Source organism: Bradysia coprophila, assembly GCF_014529535.1.
Source record: "Bradysia coprophila strain Holo2 chromosome X unlocalized genomic scaffold, BU_Bcop_v1 contig_130, whole genome shotgun sequence".
Lineage (NCBI taxonomy): Eukaryota > Metazoa > Arthropoda > Insecta > Diptera > Sciaridae > Bradysia > Bradysia coprophila.
Window position 1 is genome coordinate 886,278 of NW_023503296.1, and position 22,210 is coordinate 908,487.

Below are 22,210 nucleotides of genomic sequence, written 5' to 3' on the forward strand. Positions count from 1 at the left end.
TTCTCGTCCAACATTTATCCGTCTACATATCGAATTACAATATTTTTTTGTTGTGTGTTACAATACTTTTAATTAGGAACATTTCTACTCTCTATTGTATGGTACATTTAACATAAAAAATAACCATTGCCTGTTCAATCTTTTGATGCGTTGCAACTTCTATTGGAATATATTCGACACAAAAAAAAAAATGAACAAATAAAGCACGCACGTGAGTGAATAATATAAAAATGGTAACACTAGCCGAAGAGAGTCAGGCACACATATCAATAGTGTTTTTGATGTAATAATGTATGCATATCGCACTAGTTGCAACAAAACAACAACAAAAATTATTTAAAGAACAATAACAATAGTCCAATTATCTCTTTGTTCGACTCGATGAAGTATATCCGTTTCAATGTTATACCATGTATAATTCGGCTTTACATTGTAATTCGGCGCTGTTATGTGTTGCCATTAAATTGTAAAAGAGTACCCAACGCAATTTCACAAATTGAATTAGAGTCTCTTGTGCGAATTTCGGTTTGGTTTTTAAAAACAAAAATTACGTTGCAAAAGATGATAGGGGAACTCAAGTAAATTCAATTTAAAAAGTGCAGTTGTTACTGTATTATATAGCTGTGGATACGTACATATTGCTTTCGTATTTTTCTATTCTTTAATTTGATGATGGCATAATGGTCGTGGAGTGTGTATTAAGTTTCTTTGTTCGGCAATGCTTTAATTACTTTTAGTAAACAAAGACACAGTTTGAACAGAATAATAAAATTTTTGCTACGACAACAACGGCGATGATTGATCACTGACATTGTCTCCGTATTGATACTAATTGCGCGGTGTTTTTTTTTTACTCTGTTCTCAATCCTAGTTAATAGAATTTCATTTAATCGGATTCACAGCAACCAGTTTTTCAAGGAGCTAATTTGAAACCAATAGTCTGCGGTAAATTTTTATTGGCCACTTAAGCTTAACCTGCCGATGGTTCTTTTTTTTTCTCGTCTTCATTTTATTTTTGTATATTCCATCCGAAACATACCCGTCACAAATAACAAAACCTCAAGAATGAATGGTACAACGGATAACCCTCTTGAATATCTCTCATATTAACCGCAAAATCAATTTACTTTTTCGAAATCAACCTATAACACAACAACAAGAAATACTACTTTGTTTTCTATTTTCTAAATGGTTTTCATCAACCTCAATATATATATAAATGTACAACATTTTAACTATCGCAACAAGCGCGCTGCTCTCACACACAACACTTCTGCATTATATACGTATATATAGAACGTGTACCATGTTCATGGTATGACCGTAAAAACGGGCCACAACCAATTCCCAATTTCATCAGATCACAACAAAAGATTTATCTGCATTTAATCTAATATGACGCAATATATAAATAAAATCCCTGCACGAGATAAGTCTTTTAATCCCCACGCAATTAGATGATTTATGATTTATCCCCAGTTTATATGCTTTGTTGTGTGTTACTTGTTTTTCTGTTCGGGTGGTAGAGTTGGTTTCAAAGATCGCAGAGACAATTTTATTGTTACATTTTGTTGTTGTGGTTGTTGTTGTTGTTTTCTTCGGTGTAAATATTAACGAATGGCTACCTGAAACGTTAAGGTGCGTTTTGACATCGTGTCTAGCCGTTGTGTACACATTATTTAAATTCATACGTCAAAAAGCTCGCAAGTTTTAATTATACAACATCATCGAAAGTATGGATATGTGTTCGATGTACAATACGTAGCCGCGGCATTATTCAAACGATTGCAGTCACATTTTATTCAACAAACTCATGTAAAATTTTATTAGTAAAAGCCGTGTTTTCTGAATTAATTTAATTTAAAATCTGCTGCATTTACATGTGCTGTTGCTAAATATTAGCTTTATTTCCTCCCATCTCAAATAATGAAACGAAAGAAGGAAAAAAAAATTAACAAAAAAAATGTATCTCTTCAGTGTGATCGAAAACTCTTTAAACACAATGGTCTCGTTAGTTTCGATTTTTTTAATGACTTCAGAACTACAAGAAACACACACACACTATTTTTACACAAAAAAAAAGAAGTATGACCACGAGATGTGGTCGACTGTGTAATGCAAGTTGTTGGCGGCATTTAACGCAAGATGCAAAGGAAATTTTCTGTTTTTCTTGTGTTGTTTGATCAACAAAATGATCAACAGTTCGATAGTTTTTGATCTTTTTTGTTCGGTTTCTATTCACTTTTTTTTATCTTTTTTCCAAGCTTTTGTGGGCTTTTTTTTACATAATCAAAATAAATGATTACGGCCGTTTTTTGTGTGTGTTATTTTTTAAATTATTCGAGTTCTCGTGGGAGTATTGCAATCGATGAAATTACTATCTTCGGTTGGATTTTATTAATAATCTCGGGAAAAGAAATACACATCAAATGAATTAATAATCAATTTATTTCGGTGTTTTGACCTTGTAACTGGCGAGGTAACTTGTCATTGTCATATCATCTTATATCTCAGACAGATTCAAACGAAGCTTTACCTATTTCTCACGAAAATTGATGTCTCTATAATGGAAGGTTGTTGAAACCATTTTCTAAAAACGGTAATTCTACCTTACGCCTGAACAAATTAAAATTTCAATAAATTTGTTTTCCCAAAATGTGATAGTACTTTAAAGCAACAACAACAACGATAAACATTGGTAAACCAATTTGCTGCATCGAGCCAATCAATGATGTTGTACTTCTTTCACTTCGGTGTTGTTTCTCCTTTTTTTTCGCTCCCAACCAAAGTATATACAAAAAATTATTTTATTTCATTATTAGCAAAGGTTTAGTTTATTTTCAATCCCCAAAGCACCCAATTTGTAACTTTCATTCATCGGATACCTCATACATATAATGCCGAATTCACACAATAAAAATATCCTTGCCGAAGAAGAAAATGCTGTTAACCCATAGGGAGAATCAGAAAGTGGATGTTATGTGATTGCTTTCGGTCAAATTATTTTTTTTTCTCATCGAAAATGAACTTTGGTATTACATGCACATATCTTTGTCCAGCGTTTTTTTTTCTTCCTTTTTTCTCTCGTTTCCATCGAATGTTATTCGCTGTTGTGTATCAGAATACACACGAAAACAACCCCCGAATATATATAGATATTTGGTGAATGTCCACACTCTTATAAAAGTAATTATAATTCTCGATGTTGGGTTGCATAGATATCGACGAATTATGGTAAATAGAGTTAAATTCGGATCCATACAATATAACGGCGTTTCACTCGAAAGATTTGATATGTGGACGCAATTATTGGCGTTATGGCGAAGGGATGCAGTGTAATGCCCAGCACGAAAGTATTTCTTTATAATATTTCTGTTTATTGCTCGTGAATGCATTTGTTTCGCCGCCGACACAATCCGTTTAATTGCATTGCTAATCTGTAAACATTTTGGAATATCCGAGAAAAAGTAAACAGAATCAATCACTGATTTATCGCAGTGCACGAAATGACACTGTGAGTCAGTACATTACAATACGATGAGCACACTATAGAAAACGTGCGGTCATTTCAGCACAGGGACACACAATAATAGTAACAGCAATAATTTGGTAAACATAGAAGATCATATCTTGAATATAGAAATTGGGATTTCGAATCCATTATTGGTATCATAAAGGTTTGTCTTATACATTTAAATGATGTATATTATAAACGAAATTGGAATTTATTGCATATTGGATATTATGTGGATATTAGAGGATCCTTAATGGGTTGTTGTTATGTAATACTCCGAAAGGATTTGGCAAAGAATTTTCGGATTTAAAAAGGAAATTGTTATACGTTGTAGGTGATATCAAAAGTCGATCCCGTCGAATTGTCCTCTAATGCAACATTATAGTTGATGTAGTCCATCGGGTTAGTTATGTGTGTCCAATTTATGTTGTTCTAATCTACACCATTAACTTATAATGCTGTTCGATACTGGATCCTATTTGCCACTTTGCAAAGTCTCCCGAATAAATTTCCATCGAAAATATATATTCATATCGCTTTGATGAGGAAAACTTTTTAACTGCACTTCCGGTTCGTATTTTATATCCGTGATTTAGTATAACTATTACGGAGTTTTTTTTTTATATTTCCTTTTAAGGAAAGAGTGAATGAAGAAGAAAAAAAAAACTTTTACATTCAAACGATAATTCTGCAGTATAAATTTTCAATACGAAAAACGGAAAGAAACTTTTTGATTATTATGATGTTTTGCAAAATGTTCAATTATTTTTAAGCTCATGGTTCGTTGATGTTGTATAACCGCCAATGTAATGGAAGTTCGGGAAAATGTAGGAGAGAAGAAAAAAAAACTTTGGCAGACATTTTTTTATTATTGTTAAGGAAAGGAAATGATTCTTGGGAAAATTTAAAGCGCTCAATACAGAAGTTGTAGAAATAGTTCGAACTGAATCGGAATTTTCTTTTGATCATTAAATTGTTCACTTAGGAAATGGATATTTTGTAAGTTTGTCGAACTGTACTTTCCACATTTCAGTTGAATACTCGCTTGACTTAAATTCAGGGTCTAACAATTCCCTTCAGTACAAGTCAGGGTTTAACAAACCAAATTCAGTGGTGCTAACCATTTTCTATGATAACCTGACATTTTCAATGTATCAATATGAGTCTTTTTCTCGTCTAATGTCAGGGATTACATAAATCTCAACTCGGATTCTCGGTTGGAAAGTTAAGTTAGTTTTAACTACTGACTGACTTATATGATTTTATAGTTGGTGTGGTTAAGCTCAAGAATGAAAATCGGCATTTATTTAGGAATAGAAAGAACTGTTCGTGTAACAAAGAGTATGTTTTGAATAAATGCTACGTATGGAAGTGTAATGGATCATGAAGATACCGATGAATTTTCGGCAATACTCGTCCATGGTAAAATTATCGACGATGTAAAAATCAACAGATAAAACTCACCCTTTATTCCTCCTCCAAGTTTTTTCTTAATTTTTAGATGGATCGTCTGTGACATGTTGCGGAAAATGTATAAAAAAATTTGCATATTGTGTCAAATTGCGGCTACTAAACACTTTTGACAAATTTCTTCAATTCTTCAATAAACAATAAATTCCGTCCTTTCTCTCTGCTAATACACATATCAACAAAAGTTATGTACAAAGCTCTTCTAGTTCATTTTATAGAATATAAACTGTTTTATAGCAATTTTATTACAAGTTTGCTCAATCGTAAAATGCGAAAAAAAATCCGTTTCTTTTACGACTCCAACGAGTTGATGCTAACAGATTATTACTATGATTATAGGTTATGTTTATATGGTGGGGCTATGCATCCACATATATAGCATATGCATATACCTATATATAGTTACTTTCTTAGAGGCATAGCACCTATTCCCGTACCGCATAACAGCAACAACATCAACAAAAAAAAGTATCATCAAAATGATGGGGTATATATTATAGGTGGATTTCTTTCTTTTTTTTATTATTATACGATCACGGTCGTCGAATGAATGGGTTGTGTTTAGACATATGACGGTTTTTACTGTGTACAAAACTGCATAGAATTTTATAGCCCAGGACGACGAGGATTTTACGCGATTTTCACCATCAAAAATATATGTTTCCGTTTTTCTTTATTATTTTTTATTATTATTTTATGGGAATATATTTTGCGTCTATCTTTCGTGTTATATAGCTCATATATGATCGTGCTTATTGGTGGATCAACATTTTTTTTATTCTGTATATCTATTTCGTTTAAAAAAAAATCAAAATAGAAATATTTTACGATATTTTTATTGATATATTTTATGGTAATGATGACAATATTTTTATAGCAACACGCAACAGTGTTGTAAATGAATAGTAGTTTTTTTTTACTGTAGCGTTATTGACTTCTCTTCCGTTTTTTATTTCTCTGTATATTTATTTAATATCGAAATGATATTGCAGTTTTTATGTGTTATTGATTGGTTGTTAGTTTTTAATAAATAGTTTTCTAATTGAGATAAGGAGATTTCTTCTCTTGTTCCGCCTCTACGTCTGATCGATCATCAGCAGCTACAAAAAACAAATTCGGTAACATGTTTTTCCAATTAAAATCGTTTCAAATATATAATTACAATGTGGTTCCGTCTTTGTGCATTTTTTTTTCTTCAATATTTTCAAAATTCATTTTCGTCTGCCATCGACTTTTGCCATTAATTACTATCATTTTCTTCTATGCACAATCGATTTACAATTACATGCAATGAAAACATTCGAAAATCTGTTGACTTCTATTATACCTCAACGTCAGCATTTATGCGACGGGATGCATTCAACCCAAATAATTATTCAAATACTTTAAACTCTCATGCTTAATCTCATGCTCAGCTCACATATAGATGTTAAATGTATTATAAATTTTCTCTTGATTTGGATGTTGTGTTATGACCCCTTCTGTTTTTCTAGACAATTTGTTCGACACCCATTAATCACCATGTGACAACTTATGCATGAGTGACTGCTGTTTTGAGGGTAGTCATCATCGTATATACATATATATTTGCCAAATGTACGTCATTATTGAAGTTGTATGTTATTCTTATACGGAAAATGTATACACAAGTTTCATTTCATATTTTGCTGCTATACACACAGCACGAAAGTGTACCGAAAACCCTATATAGCATCCCAAAAACACCAAAAATCTCCTATTGCATTTTGATGTAGTTTGTCTGTTCTAGTTGATATACGACTGGATGGAGTATATTGTGTTGTAGATGAAAATAACCCACCATTCATCCATCTAAAGTTTAAATACAAATTTATAATGTGTTGTGTTGAACCAGAGAGAGAGATATACCGTTTCGATATTACGTTATATATAATTTTAAAGGAAAGGGGGATGTTATCTGTTTTCCTTTTGCACATCCATCCATTCCCTATTTTATAATTCATCCCAGAGTAATTATATTTGAAGCAAAATATCAAAATATATATTTATTGTAGATTTATATTCATGCAGACGAGTTCCTGGTGTTTATTTAGATGAGGTTGTTTTTTTCTCTTCTCTTCTCTACGGAGGGGGTGACACGACGGGTACATGCCCATTAATGTCGTTAACGCAAAAATGTACAAGAAATGGAAAATGTTGAAGCGTCTGATAAGAATTCGGTTCATTTATCAATTTAATGATATTTTTTGTTGTTGTTCGAAATAAGAAAATGCAAATCTTTCACGAAAATGATTTTTTTCTTTAAAGTTATGTAACAGTTTGAGCAATGCCGTTACAAGTACATTCATTAATACTTGAGGTTATCAAAGTTATAACACGGACAGTGAATTTTCTACCGAATGCATTTTTGATTTTACGGTATACCCGAAGTAATTCGAAAACATTTTTCAGCGAGACATTAACTATTTACTGCCAACATTAAAATGTTATGGGGGGGTTTATGTATTTTATGCTTTATCGATTTAGTCCGAAATTCGATTAAATTTACTGCGAAACTCTAATCGTATTTTGCTTTCAGAGTCGTACGCATGTAGTACTAACGAAATGTGTGATGATGTCCTGCCATTTTTCGTTAGACAATATTAATTTTTGACGGAAAATCTTGCAGTACAGTCAATGTCAGTCAAATTATGGAAAAACTTAGCAACTCAATTTTCCAAAAATAGGTCCCTGTAGACACATACAATCATTGTGATTGTGTGAGTGGATCAGGTGGTAAAACAAACCTATCTACTAAATCATATTTCTGTTGGTCAGTTATGCTGTTATCATTGAATCTTTGAACTCATTTAACGGTTTTACCATTTATCTTGACAGCCCTATACCGTTTAAATTTTTCTTTCTTTTTTTTTTTTTTTAAACAAATCAAATACGTTTTCCCAATAAACGTTATCCCATTTACGTAATGTTATTTATTTCATTAATTCATTCATTGTGATAAAATTATTTTTTCTCCCCTAACGTTTCTGGGCGCAAAAAAAAGAACGTCTACCATTCACACAGATAGGATTTTGTAATTATGAGATATAGAAGCAGATTAGAAACGGTTCGACAATTTTTTTTTAATTTTAATTATATTATTTAAATACGAAACATCACCCTAAATAAAGTTATCGCATCAGGTTGTGTACGCGCTAGTAGTACATCATGCGCCCATACAACCGAAAATGTCCAAAAATCATTAATCATTTTCATCCCCCTGATTTACAATTTTTTTTTTATCTTAATTCAAATTTAATATATTAACTTTCTTTTCGGCGTTTTTGTTTTTTTTTTTTTCATTCCATGAATACGAGTCGGTGTGTTTTTCTGCGTTTTTTTTATATTTTCCAAATTGTTGTTTGTTATCTGTTTTGTGTTTATTTCATTGTACATAAGTTCAATGATAAAATGGTAACCCAACCAACGAAAATAGATTTTTCTTCAATTTCGTTTTAGCATCCACAATGTAATAAATAATAACGTAACCCGTCAACAGATGGTACCTTCATATATTTATGTTATTGCTATGGCATTATTATAAAGTCACAAACAGCTCCCCATATTGAGAGAGAACTCGACGCACCCTGCAAATATTATCATTTTTTCTTTCTTCTCTTTGCCGATATAATATTTTTCATATTCTCAACAGTCACAACAGAGTGTTATTATATTGTTGGCACCGTCTGTTTAACTGTGAAAACGCGCATATACATATTATATTGAATTGAGTTGGAAAAATTGATAGGGCCATGGGTCAGGTCGATCAAGTTTTTCGGGAAAATAACCGAAACATTTTGAGTGGGTAACATACGAAGACATTATTATTGACACTTCTTCCGTTGTTGATGTCTGTATGTGTTTGTATATACAACACATGCGGATTTAGATCGATATGCACGATGTGACATATTCAAGAGAAGATTTGTGATATAATACCGTGAAATTAACTGCGGTGTTTCTGAAGAAAATGTGTCACTTATGTAACATCTTGTTGGATTTCATTCGGTAATATTTCGATCGTAACTTAAATAATGGATAGACATTTGGGAGAGGTCTTTCGGACAAAGAGGATATGATATGACTCTGAAAACCCACACACAGAGACTCTTAACTTATCCTATGTAATGATATCATAGTTTCAATAAATGGACAAACAAAATTTATAATTGAGACCGAGAAAATATAAATAAATTTAATACTTTGAATACTTTGACTATTCGTCCCTTATCAACATAAAATGTCACAAACTTGAGTTATCCTCATCAAAACCACACCTCAACTCTACGACCGCACCTTCGTCTTTCTATTATTAGTTAATCGTTAAGCCATTGAACGATTTTGCTCGGAACAAATAAACCACATTTAGCCGTAGACCAATTAGCTAAAATTATTCATTTCAATTTTAAATTGCTCTTGAACCACACAACAAAACGACAATGGTTCAACAAACTTTCTATTATCGTGTTCTAAATACAATATTGGATAGATACAACATGGTTAATAATCGTCGAACAACAGTTCTAAACCATCACCATCATCATCATCACAAGAGAAACACAATTTAATTATTTTCCAATCGTTTTCGCACAAACAATAGGGAAAAAACAACTTGAATTAAGGGTTAATTTGATTCCCATGAGTGATTCTATTATTTGCTAAGCTCCTTCAATTTTTCCTTTTCATCTCATCGGGAAATTTACTACTTCCTTTCAGTAGCATATTACAATTGTATGGCATATAATACACGCGCGTATAACATGCGGAAAATATATTATTTGCAGCAAATAATAACATAACATGAGATTAACCCTTTTTTCTGTATCTTTGGCCTTGTGTCTGTGGATATTTATTATGAGTAGTTTAGTTACACTTACCGGAATAATAAAATGCTTGGCGCGAGCACATTTGTTGTGGGGGGATACATTACTTTTTTTGCCCTCTTATCTCGTTCGTTTGGTTTGACGAAAAAGAAAATATTCTTTTCTTTCTGTGCTGTTGCTCAAAGGAATTTAGAAGTGCCACCATAACGCATCGTATTTTGGTTTTTGAATCTTAATTATGTTAGCGTATTATAAACTTTTATTATTCGTCTGTCTACGCACACCGCACACCCAAAATGTTACCCCAAATTGTGTGTAATGGCAGTTTTGTTGGCGATTACACTCCAAATGGAAATTACCCTTTTCCTTTGGCATCCTCATGGGGATTATGGAAAATTTTGTTGTTTATACGTTTAATCTGTATACAAAGACGAACAAGTGTTTCGCCTAGTATATATGAACCAAAAATATAATCAACCCATTGAATGCCATAACATAGTCGAAAAACACACCAAAGCCTTCACGGAGAAAATGTTCCAGGCATTGAATCTGGTTTTGGTGAACATTTTGGAGAGTGGAAGATATTTTGAGGAATGTTTTTTCCCAGTTAGTGTGTGCAGTGTTTTCCATGTTTCGAAGGAACAATTTTTTTGTTGTTGGAGGGTAGGAGAAGGTTTGTGAGGTTTGATGTTAAGGGATTAAACATTTGTGTAAATGTTCATGTGCACAAAGGCATGGAGAAGTTAGAGCGTCAAGTTGATTAATGATGTTGGCGTCACCTGAACATGAACATTCAATGTATAAACTACTTGTTATGAGAATTAGATAAATACGTATAATTACGAAATAAATGGTTACGCCATAGTTTGCCGTGATAGATTTTTCTCTGGACTGGACGTTGTGTTTGTTTTTTTTTAAAGTCTTTATGTTTTAACTTTGAAAATGATCTAAATGTGCGGGAGCCCATTCAATTGTTGATTGATTTAAACTCTGCAGTTTGAAAGTCGACATCAAGTCTGCCTAACATGGACCGGGTACAATGCCACATCATTCCATTTGTAATTGAAAAAGTCGAAATAAAATATAAATCTTCCATTAACCGAAAGCCATCGGAGTTTCTCATTTATTAGTAAAGTTCTAAAATGAATCACCGATCGAAAATCTAACTATTTTTGTTATAGTACAAAGCATTAGACGTCTGGATGGTTGGTATGCAAAGCTTTTTCACATTTTCCTTTTCAAGTTGAATTAGACTTGGTTCACCGAACAATATTGTCTCCTTTTTTCCCCATTAAATGTATGGAACCGATACAGCCGAAAAGAAGTGTAATAAATTACTCTTATTGACCTTGAATGCTTTGAAAATTGTATATTATCTCATACGAAATTGGTATATGTGCGTCAGCATTCAAGTCTCTTTTTTTCTGGTTAAAGAAAATGAGCAAAGCATCATTACACAAGTATTACGAAACACATAAACGAAAAGGGTGTTTCTCCAACTTTTTTTTTCCATTCTTCCCAAATATTGCGTATACGGTATTGGGCTTTTTTTCTCGTCTTCCTTGTATCAAAACACAATTTTTTTTTTATATATAATATGGATGTAGGCAAACCAAGTCCTCTCTCTATAAAACATAATGTAGCATCAGAAACATAGAACTTCAATCTATCACAATGTGCTTTATCGACATTCGGATTTGATATACATAAAAATTTGTAAGGGTTGCAATTGAACCGTAAATAAAATAAATTTATTAAGAATTTGATACATGATAGTTTAATGTCTGATATGGGATTGATAGAATTTTATTTAGGCCACGAAGAAAATTGGAAAAAATATAGATTAATAGACAGTTGGTTCGGTTGGTGTATGTGTGTAGTACATATATAAATATAGAAAAGATGGGTTCTTGTCGGATGTGTTTTTCATGAATAAATTTTTGATTCATTTTACCGTCTTAAATCATAAAATACGAATGGTCGTTGTTCTGTTGTTGTTGGTTAATGTTTTTTTTTTAGATGACCGGCTATCTTTAAAAGAAAAACTTGTCTGGGTTTTCTTTTTTCAAATATTTCGATTTTATTTATTGCTAAAAGAAGTAACCTCCACTTTTATGATACATTCCATCATACGTCTGGGAGTACTGACCTTTTATTTAAAAAGAAAAAAAATGTCTTCACAATTTATCTTCCATTCCTGTCCGCATTTTTTTTTCATATTTCGTATAAAATAAGAAAAAACCTCGGAGAAAAACTTAACAACCGATTCATAACAAAAAATAATAACACAAAAAATTACTAAAATCGGCTTCTTAAAAACATAAATATTACATTACATTGCAACTGCACGGCTATGTCCTATTCAATAACTTTTTCTTTTTTAATATAGTTTAAATTCGATTAATAAACCATTTTTCATGATATAAACGTTCATGTAATGTAAGTTCTGCTTCTTTACGATTTTTTTTTTTTCAATATTAAATTGCCGATTCGTTTTTCTTTTTTACAAAAAAAAAACTTAAACAGTCGTTGATCCTCTTCCAATGCAAGAGTAAGAAAAAACGGAAATGGCATGAACTTACTTTAAAAAAATATTAATTGATACCCAGTTGAACAAAAGTTAAGATATATGTGTACGTGCATTGACACCAATCAATTAATTATCAACTGGATATTAATGGTCGACAAAATAATAAATCTCGGTTCGTGCGCAGTTCATGCTTTTTTTTGTTCATTTACTCTTCTTATCATCATGACTTTAATTCATCCACCCAGTTTACACAAAATGTATAATGAATATGGAATGGTTTATCAAATTGGTGAAAGTTACGGGATGAATTAATAAATCATTTATTTGTCTGTAGGTCATTTCTGGTAGAATAGAATTTCTTCATTAAATAACTCAAAAATAAAATTAATTCAACAAAAACTCCATTCGGTTTTTGAATTGACCGAAGAAGAAAAAATGGGAACAACAGTAAAAAGTGAACATGTCGCATTGAAATCTTTTGTTCTCTTTGTTCATCTGCCTGAAAAGTTATAATAAATTCAAAACCGAAAAACCATCCTCCAAAATTAATACCGAAACAATTTTTTATTTGGCAAGCTCTTCCTCAAAAAATACTTTTTTATCCTTCGAAGTATCACAATCGTTTTTGTCTACATTGCCGACAAGACTTTTTTTTTTTTAAATTGAATAAATTGCAAAATGAAATTCAGACCTCAATCTGTTTTACACGATATTGGTTCGGGAGTAACGTCCTCCCCAAAACCGTTTACGAATTCATTCCATAATCATTGCCGTAACTGTTGTCATTTGACTGCACCACGACCAAAGAAATGTAATAAATTCTCTGTTTCATAATTCACATATCAACAAAACAATTTACTCTACTCGAAGTTTCAATAATATTGATATCTCTAATAGGTCACAATTTCGGTTCCAGCCGCTTTCCATTCCATACTCCTATAGTGCACGTATGAATAATACAGTGAAAAGAAGAAGAAGAAAAAAACATGTATGTTCTCCATGTGTATCCAGTGCTTTTCCCATTCCTTTGGGAGTTGCAAGACATTATGGTCGTTTCCCTGAACGGCCATTATAGAGACTATTTTATTCATAAACCTATATACATACATATAATTTCGGTCTGGAATTTTATGCTTCTACATGGGAAATGATGGAGACAAAAAGTTTCAAGTCATTTCTATATAAAAGAGGTTGTTCAGTGAATAGTAAATGTATGGCATTTATATGGCCCTGGTTTTTTTACAAATATAAACTTAATATTAGTAAGTCATACATTTAAGAAAAACACAAAATCACGTTTAGAAGAAGTGAATATACACGAGAAGAAAAAGGAGCGCAAAAGGAAAATAAAGTTTTTCCTTTAATAAAAAATTTAAAAAGAAAAATGTTTCAGAATTGAAACCAATCACGTATTGGATATATTGGCGGTCTATGTGTTGTGTGTACATAATATTACATATGGATGGTTCTAATCGTTTTATTATTATTTTCTGAAATGTTATTTCAATTACACTATTAATTATGATCGCCATTTTGCCTCGTTTTCTAAGTATTATTTCAACGAGCCGTATATAATCAATGACTCGACAAGGTGTGTTCTTTCGCAAACATGAACTATTTTGTATGTATGAATTGAAATTGTAATAATTGCGATAATAATATGGTACGTTGTTACGATGCATTCATGGCTGGTAAATTGTTTTTCAATGAAAATCATTGGTTGCATACACTAATTAAATGCGAGAATGATTTTCATTATTTACGCAAAATATATTCAAGACAGAAATATTAAGTGAAAATGGCTGCTCATCAGACATTTTACACAATTTTAAATGCACAAAGTTTTAATTGAATTCCATTTTTTTCGTTACAGGTTTATCAATGCTAGACGTAGAATTGTACAACCGATGATAGATCAATCAAACAGAGCTGGTAAGTTGTAATTTTACCCTGGTTTAAGGACAATGCACACATGTTTATCATTACCGATTTAATTAACAAAAGTTTGTCATGTCTTCAAAGTGCGTAAATATTACGAATTCTTATAATAACAACATCAAATCATCGGCTTAGTTTTTGTAATAAATCTTTTACAAACGACGATAAAATTATCAAATCTTTTACTTCAATTGATCGAACAGTTTAATGGTGTCTGACACAAATCTCCTACTTCATTTGTACATTTCATTTACGTATTTGTTTTATATAAAAAGATATAACCAGCGATACTTTGCATATTTTCATCGACGATGTCGTAAACAGATGATAGATTCTTAGCATGACATTATACTGATTACCGCCCTAAAATATTCTATTTACCAAAGATACGACACTAAACATTTCCCTTTTATTAAGTGTGCAGAAGTAATTTTCTCATTAAAATTCATTTGAAAAAAAAAATATAAATTTCCATCGAATGAAATAGAATTTCCTCGAAAAAGTGTTTATTTATCGGGCACTAATTACGCTATTTCAAAACCAATTTTAAAGCTAAGGGCAATTCTCACAAATCTTCCTCTACGATACAGCAATTAAACCATGCATCTTTTATGTATTTCCACTTTCACTGACTGTACAACCTTTTTGTATAATTCCGAAAAACCCCCATATAACATAGAGCGAGCACTATTGAGAAGTATTGTTATTATACAACAAGGAAAAGAAGTATTACCAAAACGACAATGACGACAACCTCTAAAAGTATGAGCATGGTAGTCGAGCAGAAATTAACGGTTTAGAAATTCGTGTAACGGCATTCTTAACGAGCCCGTTAGGTGCCGTATAGCAATCAGCAGCCCAGGACACTGAAAACATGGAAAATACACTTTTCTTCACGACTGCTTTATTATGCCAATGCCGGTATTATGTTGTACATTGGTACATGTCCCTTTTCTATGTAAAGAATGTATAGAAGACGCATTAACTATGTGTATACAAAATGATAAATGATTCGGGGGTCCTTAATTACTCCCCAAACTGTCGTTCGTCTACCTATAATACTATTTCGGTTCAATTCATCTCTTTCCGATTAATTGCCCAAGAAAAGGATATACGTTCATTATGCCTCATGTTGTACATGAGGCGCTGTGTGAAGATATTGACGTGCGGTAGTGGGTCGGTTATGCGCACCTCCCCAAACCAAAGTATACAAAGATTATGTTTAACTTATACATTATATCCTCAACCTACCGAAACGTATCGTTCTATTCAAATGGCATATTAGACGAGAAAACATTAGAGGTATTCGTTGAATGTTCTGAAACATTTGCAAATAAATGTAATTCAACTGATTGGTTCACCCGTAGAATGATTACGTTAACGGCCATTATGAGTTCCAATAATGGTTTTGGGAAAAAAGAAATTAAAACGACGACTTGTTTGCGTTGGGTTTTGTGTTCGCATAAAATATGTATGTAGTTTTGTGCACAAAGGTTTTAACCGTATAAAGCTTATAGCTCCGATACAACCTCACACTCCGAAAAAAAAATAGAAAAACCGTACGATTTATTGTTTTTTGCTTCGGCTATAATATTGCTAATTGCTGTGTTGTCGGTCGTTAGGATTATAATTGGAAATTGAGGAAAATTATTGGACTTGCAACGAATTTTATTTGGAAAATCCGCTACAAATTGTGTGAAATTTCATATAATGAGAAGAGGTCTTGTTTTCGACGGTTTTGCCAACCATTTACCATCATCATAATGTATTAAAGCAGATGTATAAAAAACAACCAACAACATTATTGTCAGCCGTGTCGTACATCGAAAATTTCAAGGGCATAGGCACATTTGTGTTTGGCCTGCTTTTTTTGCTGTTTTCTTAAAATATACTTTCTGCGAACTATAAATGTATTCCATACGTATACCTCTATATACATTCCTAGTGATTGATGGTACCCTTGGGGTCAATGGACCGCTATTTCTCAACCTGTCGCAACCACCTATCGACTCAATACTATCACCCTTAAATTTATTATATTATAGAGTTCCTTTCGAGAAGAGAATATATTTATATAGAAAATATATACAGCGCTATATCTATGCCTGTGTAATGCCAGGCTCTTCTTGTTCATAAAAGGTACACACCATCCACACGAAAAAAAAGGAATAAATGCTGATAAATTGAGGAAAAAAAGGGATGTGATCGTTTGTGTGCTACAATTTTTTTTTGTGTGTGATGTTGAAAGGAAAGTGCAGCTTTTTTTCAGATGGGATTTGCTTAAGATAACGAATTCGATTGAATGTGTTGATTAAATAACAACAGAACGAAAAGAATTATGTGAAAATTATACAGTCGTTTTCTGTTGTTGGAGATATACATTTAAATTAAAAATAATAGTATTTCGGAGTTTCGTTCTCTTCGCTTTAACTCGATACGGTCCGATTTAATATGTGCTTAGCGAAGAATCTAACGGAGGATTTTGACGCATTAGATGCGCTTAGAGATACCTTAATCAATTCCTCAAATATTGACGATGTTTTTATAGAGTCTACACTGCTAAATAAGCCTAAAGTGTTTGATTTGCCAAGACACCTGCAATTCATTGTAGCAAACATGTCAGATGTATTTACGTTAACAATAAATGGGAATGATTCAATCATTAATTCATTATGGTAACCTCTCCTATATATGTGAGTCTTTAGGTCCTTGAAATCCGCAAAATTTACCACTACTGGTTCACTCTGCCGTGTGAATGGGTTGAGATTATGTCTTTTTTGTTGGGCAGATTTAATTGCCGAATTAGCCATAAATTCCTAAAAAAAAGTCTTTCCCGAGCACGATCATTAACTGAACTATGAAATTGTTCAAACTCAAAAGTCCCAAGTTTCCCAAACATTCAAATAAAAACGGTCCCATTTTTCCAACCAGCATCATTTTCACTTCAAAATCCACTTCAATATGGACTTATCGCAATAAAGCCTTTGTTCTATTTCACTTTTACGTTATTTAAGGAGGAAGAAAGAAAAAAAAATCATCAAAATAGATTTTATAGCGATTTTAGTGTGTGTTTAATGGCTTTTAAGGGATCATTTTGTCCATGCCAATGTCGGTAAAAATGTAACTACAAAGTATCCATTCAATATTAATGGTTATTCTTTCGGTCAAAACAAAGTGTTAAATAAACCCACTCCGCCGTGTGTATATATAGTATCCATAAAAAATGAAACGAAGAGAAAAAAAGGGGAACGTAAACAGTAATCAAAAAATCCTTTTTTATACGAAATTGAATAGCTCCCAAAACCAAAACCAATTACAAAGTTCACTTTGGAAAGTTTTTAAGTACTTCCTTAAATCCATAAAAATTAATAAAAATATTTTTGAAACGTGTTTTTTTATTGTTTTCGGTGCTTTTGCCGTGGCCTCTCTCTCTCTCTCGGATAAGTAGATAATATAAATTCAGTAGAAATAACCATTCGAAAAACTTGTGTACATTATTGAATCTATTTTCACACACAGTGAGCCTTTGTGGCAAAATATACGTTCTGGTTGTACAGTTTTTCTTTCTACCATTTTTCTTCTTCTTCCTTTTCGCCATATAAAACAAATAAACCCCCAAACAATACTTTTTCGCTGTTGACGGGGGCACCATATATACCATAATATACACAAGTACCCATGATATCCTCCAACATCTCAACATTGAACAGAACTTTGTGCGCTCAGTGGAAAAACTTTCTAATCCTCTTTTTCAATTTTCCGCTGGTGAAATCTTTATGCGCGACCGACAAAAGGGAATGTCTTATTGCACTGTGTGCTGGTATTTTATATTTTATTGAAGATGGGTACAGACCATGAAAATGAAATGATATAAAGAAAACAATTTATTTTGTTCATGTTGAATGGGATATGGTATGGCTGTTGGTTTTTTTTTTTATTTGTTGATTATTTGCTCATCTTAACAAAACAAAACAAAAAAAAAAACTCGAACCAAACCAACAAACAAAGGAGAGAAAATTCCTGTCTGCTTCAATTCAACTATTAGGATTAACGTAACCAGTCCCTAATGGCTTCATTTTTAAAAACAAAATTCCCGATGATGAAATTTCTTGAGTGCATATTTTTCATTTAAATTCAACGTATATCTACACTCAGTTCTATCTCCGTTGCCATGCCTGCCTAAGACGGCACAAACATTAAGATTATGAAATGGAAAATTGTAATAAACATTTAAAATTATTTCAATAATACAAACATTATGTTGCTTTTACACAGTGCGCCTCCAGTGCTGCCTTCTTATTTCACATTTATACACACCAGCACCGCCAATTGTTTAAAACTTTAATTAAAGGCAGGTTTTTCCGGGATTACTAATTTTCGAAAAGGGTTAGAATTCCGTTGTTGTATGTTTCTTGAATATTAAGTGCATTCGGTGATGGTATTATGAAAAAGTGTAAATGAGTTAATCTCAGTCCGTTAGGCGTTGAGCGTTAAGTGCTTTAAAGAATTCTGAAAATTATTGATTTTAGGTGTACACTTCAATAGATAACGAATGATTAATCGTGTGAATCGGCTCCGAATTTCTACATTTACAATAGTGTATCGGCAATAGAATTTGCTATATGATTAATAATAGTACATCGTACGATAATATTTGTTGGATCACCATAAATATTTTTGCTGATTTTTATTTGGGAAGCCAGTGGAGAGACGAAGAAGAAGAAAAAATACCACGACAAAAGACATGTTAGTTTCCGGCTCACAGCTTAAGATATGCCATTTACTTCGCCTCAATATATTTATCAAGAAGCTGAGCTCCGCACAACAACGAAAGAATGTACAGCTAAGAATACCGTTAATCGTGAAAAATTCTTTAGCTTTTACCACTACACCCCACACAAAATATATATACATTTGATCCAGCAATAAATTTCAGATTTTCTTTTTTGAATCAAAAATCAGAGATTTATGACCATAATGTGTGTATTCATTTATACACTCACATTATGGGTATATTAAAGTAGATCGAACCCTTGATATTAAGGAAATGGGAAATGCGATCCGGAAGTTTGCAACTATGCGTCTTATTATTAGACTGATGTCTATTACATATACGGTTATATCGAGGATTTTCGTGAAGGTTACGGATTTTCCATACTGAAATTTGTGAGTTTATCTCTCATATACAATTACGGCATGGGCGGAGATAATTTACGATGTTGTTGCATTTCGAGATCAATGAGAAATTTTTATACCATTTCTGGACGATTTAATTCGAATTTAATCAAAAATAGGAAGATGAAAAAATGATTATACAACGACCGTCGCATCCACGTTCTACACACACGTCTGTAACAAATAAAAACCAGGGGATCAACGTTGACCTCCTCTCGTCGAGCGAAAATTTATTTCATCCCAAACCATCTGTAAGCAAAACATCATTAATTAATCACAATTAAACAGGCAACAAATAACAATTAGTGAACATGCTACATATTATTGTTGTTATCGATATGAGTGCTGTTTTGCACTCCAAACATTTTCGTTATGTGCACATTATAAGGTTGTTTAATAAAATCGTGATGAAGAGACAAGATGCATTATGTGGTATTTAGTTCCATATATTCATTGCAAAAACATACATACAGCACCCAACCAGCATACAGTATCCTTTCATCTCGGTATAACAAAATGAACAAAATTTTAGCGCACAAGTCTGACTCTCGCTCTATATAAAGCACAAGTAGTGCCATTTTACATCGAATGGATATAATGGTGCGAAAGTATAGCATGGGACTACGACACGAATTATAGAAAGATACACATAGACGCGAAATATAATTCGTTGTCTTTTCATCCCAAATATGTGTGTGGAGGATGTGGTGGATAAATTGTTAAACATTATGTATGGTACAGCTACATGGCATACAGAATACGGCTGACTGGCTATATTGGATGAATGTTTTACTTGCCTAGTATAGCAAATATTAAGTGCAAAATCATGTCACCAAAGTTAGATTACAATTCGGTTTATTGTGTGTTGTTGGTGATGTTTTATGTTGAATTTCTGTATAGATATTGTTTGTATTGTGCATTAGTTTTGTATGGCCGTATGTAACATGTATTTACCCGTACACACATTGTGCGTTATACGTACAATCTTTGTGTCCACTTGGAAAAAAAAAATTGGCCTCCCCCCAAAATTAATGGATCGGCTGAGACATTATTCTTCTGTAAGTAAATTCATCAAGCTAGGCGAGTTGAGCTAATTGAACCGACACATCTGTGGAAACTTTCATTGCATCAATTCCCTAACCTGTGTGATTCGTTGAAACTATTCCCCATTTTAAGCTGTTTGATTTTTGCAATGACGGAGTTCTCCGAATTGTTTCTCTGAATTGAAACCAGGAAGGCTTCCCATCAAGGGTCACGCTATTCACATATATTTTGTGTCGAAGTGTCTAGGGGGTGCTTCCAACGTCTAGGATTATTCATAAAAGATAACGTAACGCTTTTTCAGTGCTGTCATAAGGTAGAACATAGTTTTGACTCCGCATGTCTCGCATTACTCGAGTTATCTAAGATTTAAATTTGAGAACAGGACAGAAAAAGTTTCACGTAATTTATGAATGATCCCTGTTCCATTTTGACATAAACGAGATATTAGTATGTCTCAAAGTTGAAATCCTTTAATTCTTATTCTTGGTCATATAGCACCAGCAATATTTGTTTACTAGTTTCTCGCATAATGATTCCATAAATTTATAAAATCACTTTACATCGAACCAACTCCCTACTCCTTAGTATAACTTTCCTTGAATTATCGCATTGCATCATAGCATAAACATTTTCTGTTCATCGCACATTCACCTACATTACATGTACAACGGTACGGTTTTCATAAATATTTAATTCGGAAAGTAAACATTGCTATACGCTCTTTTTTCTATACTTCGTCCTGACGAGAGTTTATGTTTTTAAGAAGTAAAAAAGAAGAAAAAAAAAACTTCTTTGCTCCTCATTCAGTGTATCAAAAACACATTTTGCATCTTAAATTTTGCTACCCCCACCCCACCATCCCTCAAACGAATCCGTATCACATACACATTCCATTCCGATCCAAACGTATAAACATCAAAATATATAAATAACACGATTTTTAATATTTTATAGGATATATCCGTTATCATAATTTAAGGTGTTAAGCTAAAAGATGGCGCGTACAAGATGAAGCATATAAATAAATAAATAAATAACATTCACGGTGTACATATATAATAAAAAAAATTTACGAAAAAAAAACACGTGGATGATGTTGGAGTATGTTAGAAACACATTAAATAATGCGGGGAGGAATGGGTGGAATTGAAGAAACGAAAAAAAAAATATAAAACAAAAATAACAAACTTGGAATATGTTGTAGAGAACGTGTTGTGTAGTCACTTTTGTTTGTACTCTACCCGTACTATTTTATGTGGCATCATACAAGCTATTCCGCGCTAGGTAATATAAAACACACACCATTTATATCTAAAATGCTTTTCATGCCATATATAGAAAGGAGAAGAATATTATTCTATTTATGTGCAAGAGAATCGTATACAACAATTTTGCTGGAAGCTTTTACGTTTGATATATCGCATGTAATATTAAACGGAACGAGAAACTCTCGGATGAAATGTTTAATTTAAACGATGTCGCTACATATGCGTTTCTACCGTCATATATGAGTTTGTTATTGCTGTTAGGTGAGTCTCTTTGTAAAATTGTACAAGCATATCTTACCCTGAGACTTATACCACATCTACGTAACTCACTGTAGTAGATGTATATGCATAGAGCATTATATACGACCGAGAGTTTTGTAGCATTCCTTTTCGGTTTTATAGATACATATATCCTTGAATCGCTTTTCTT

The 22,210-nt window shown here is 32.5% G+C and overlaps 1 protein-coding gene across 3 annotated transcripts in view; it reads left to right on the forward strand.

The window, feature by feature from the left end:
- Positions 1–22,210, forward strand: part of LOC119067858 (homeobox protein homothorax) — a 264,173-nt gene that overhangs the window by 236,503 nt on the left and 5,460 nt on the right. For all 3 annotated transcript variants that reach the window (XM_037171095.1, XM_037171097.1, XM_037171096.1), the window contains one exon: positions 14,229–14,287. In XM_037171095.1, the coding sequence (XP_037026990.1) occupies positions 14,229–14,287 (59 nt within the window). The remainder of the gene's footprint in view (positions 1–14,228; positions 14,288–22,210) is intronic.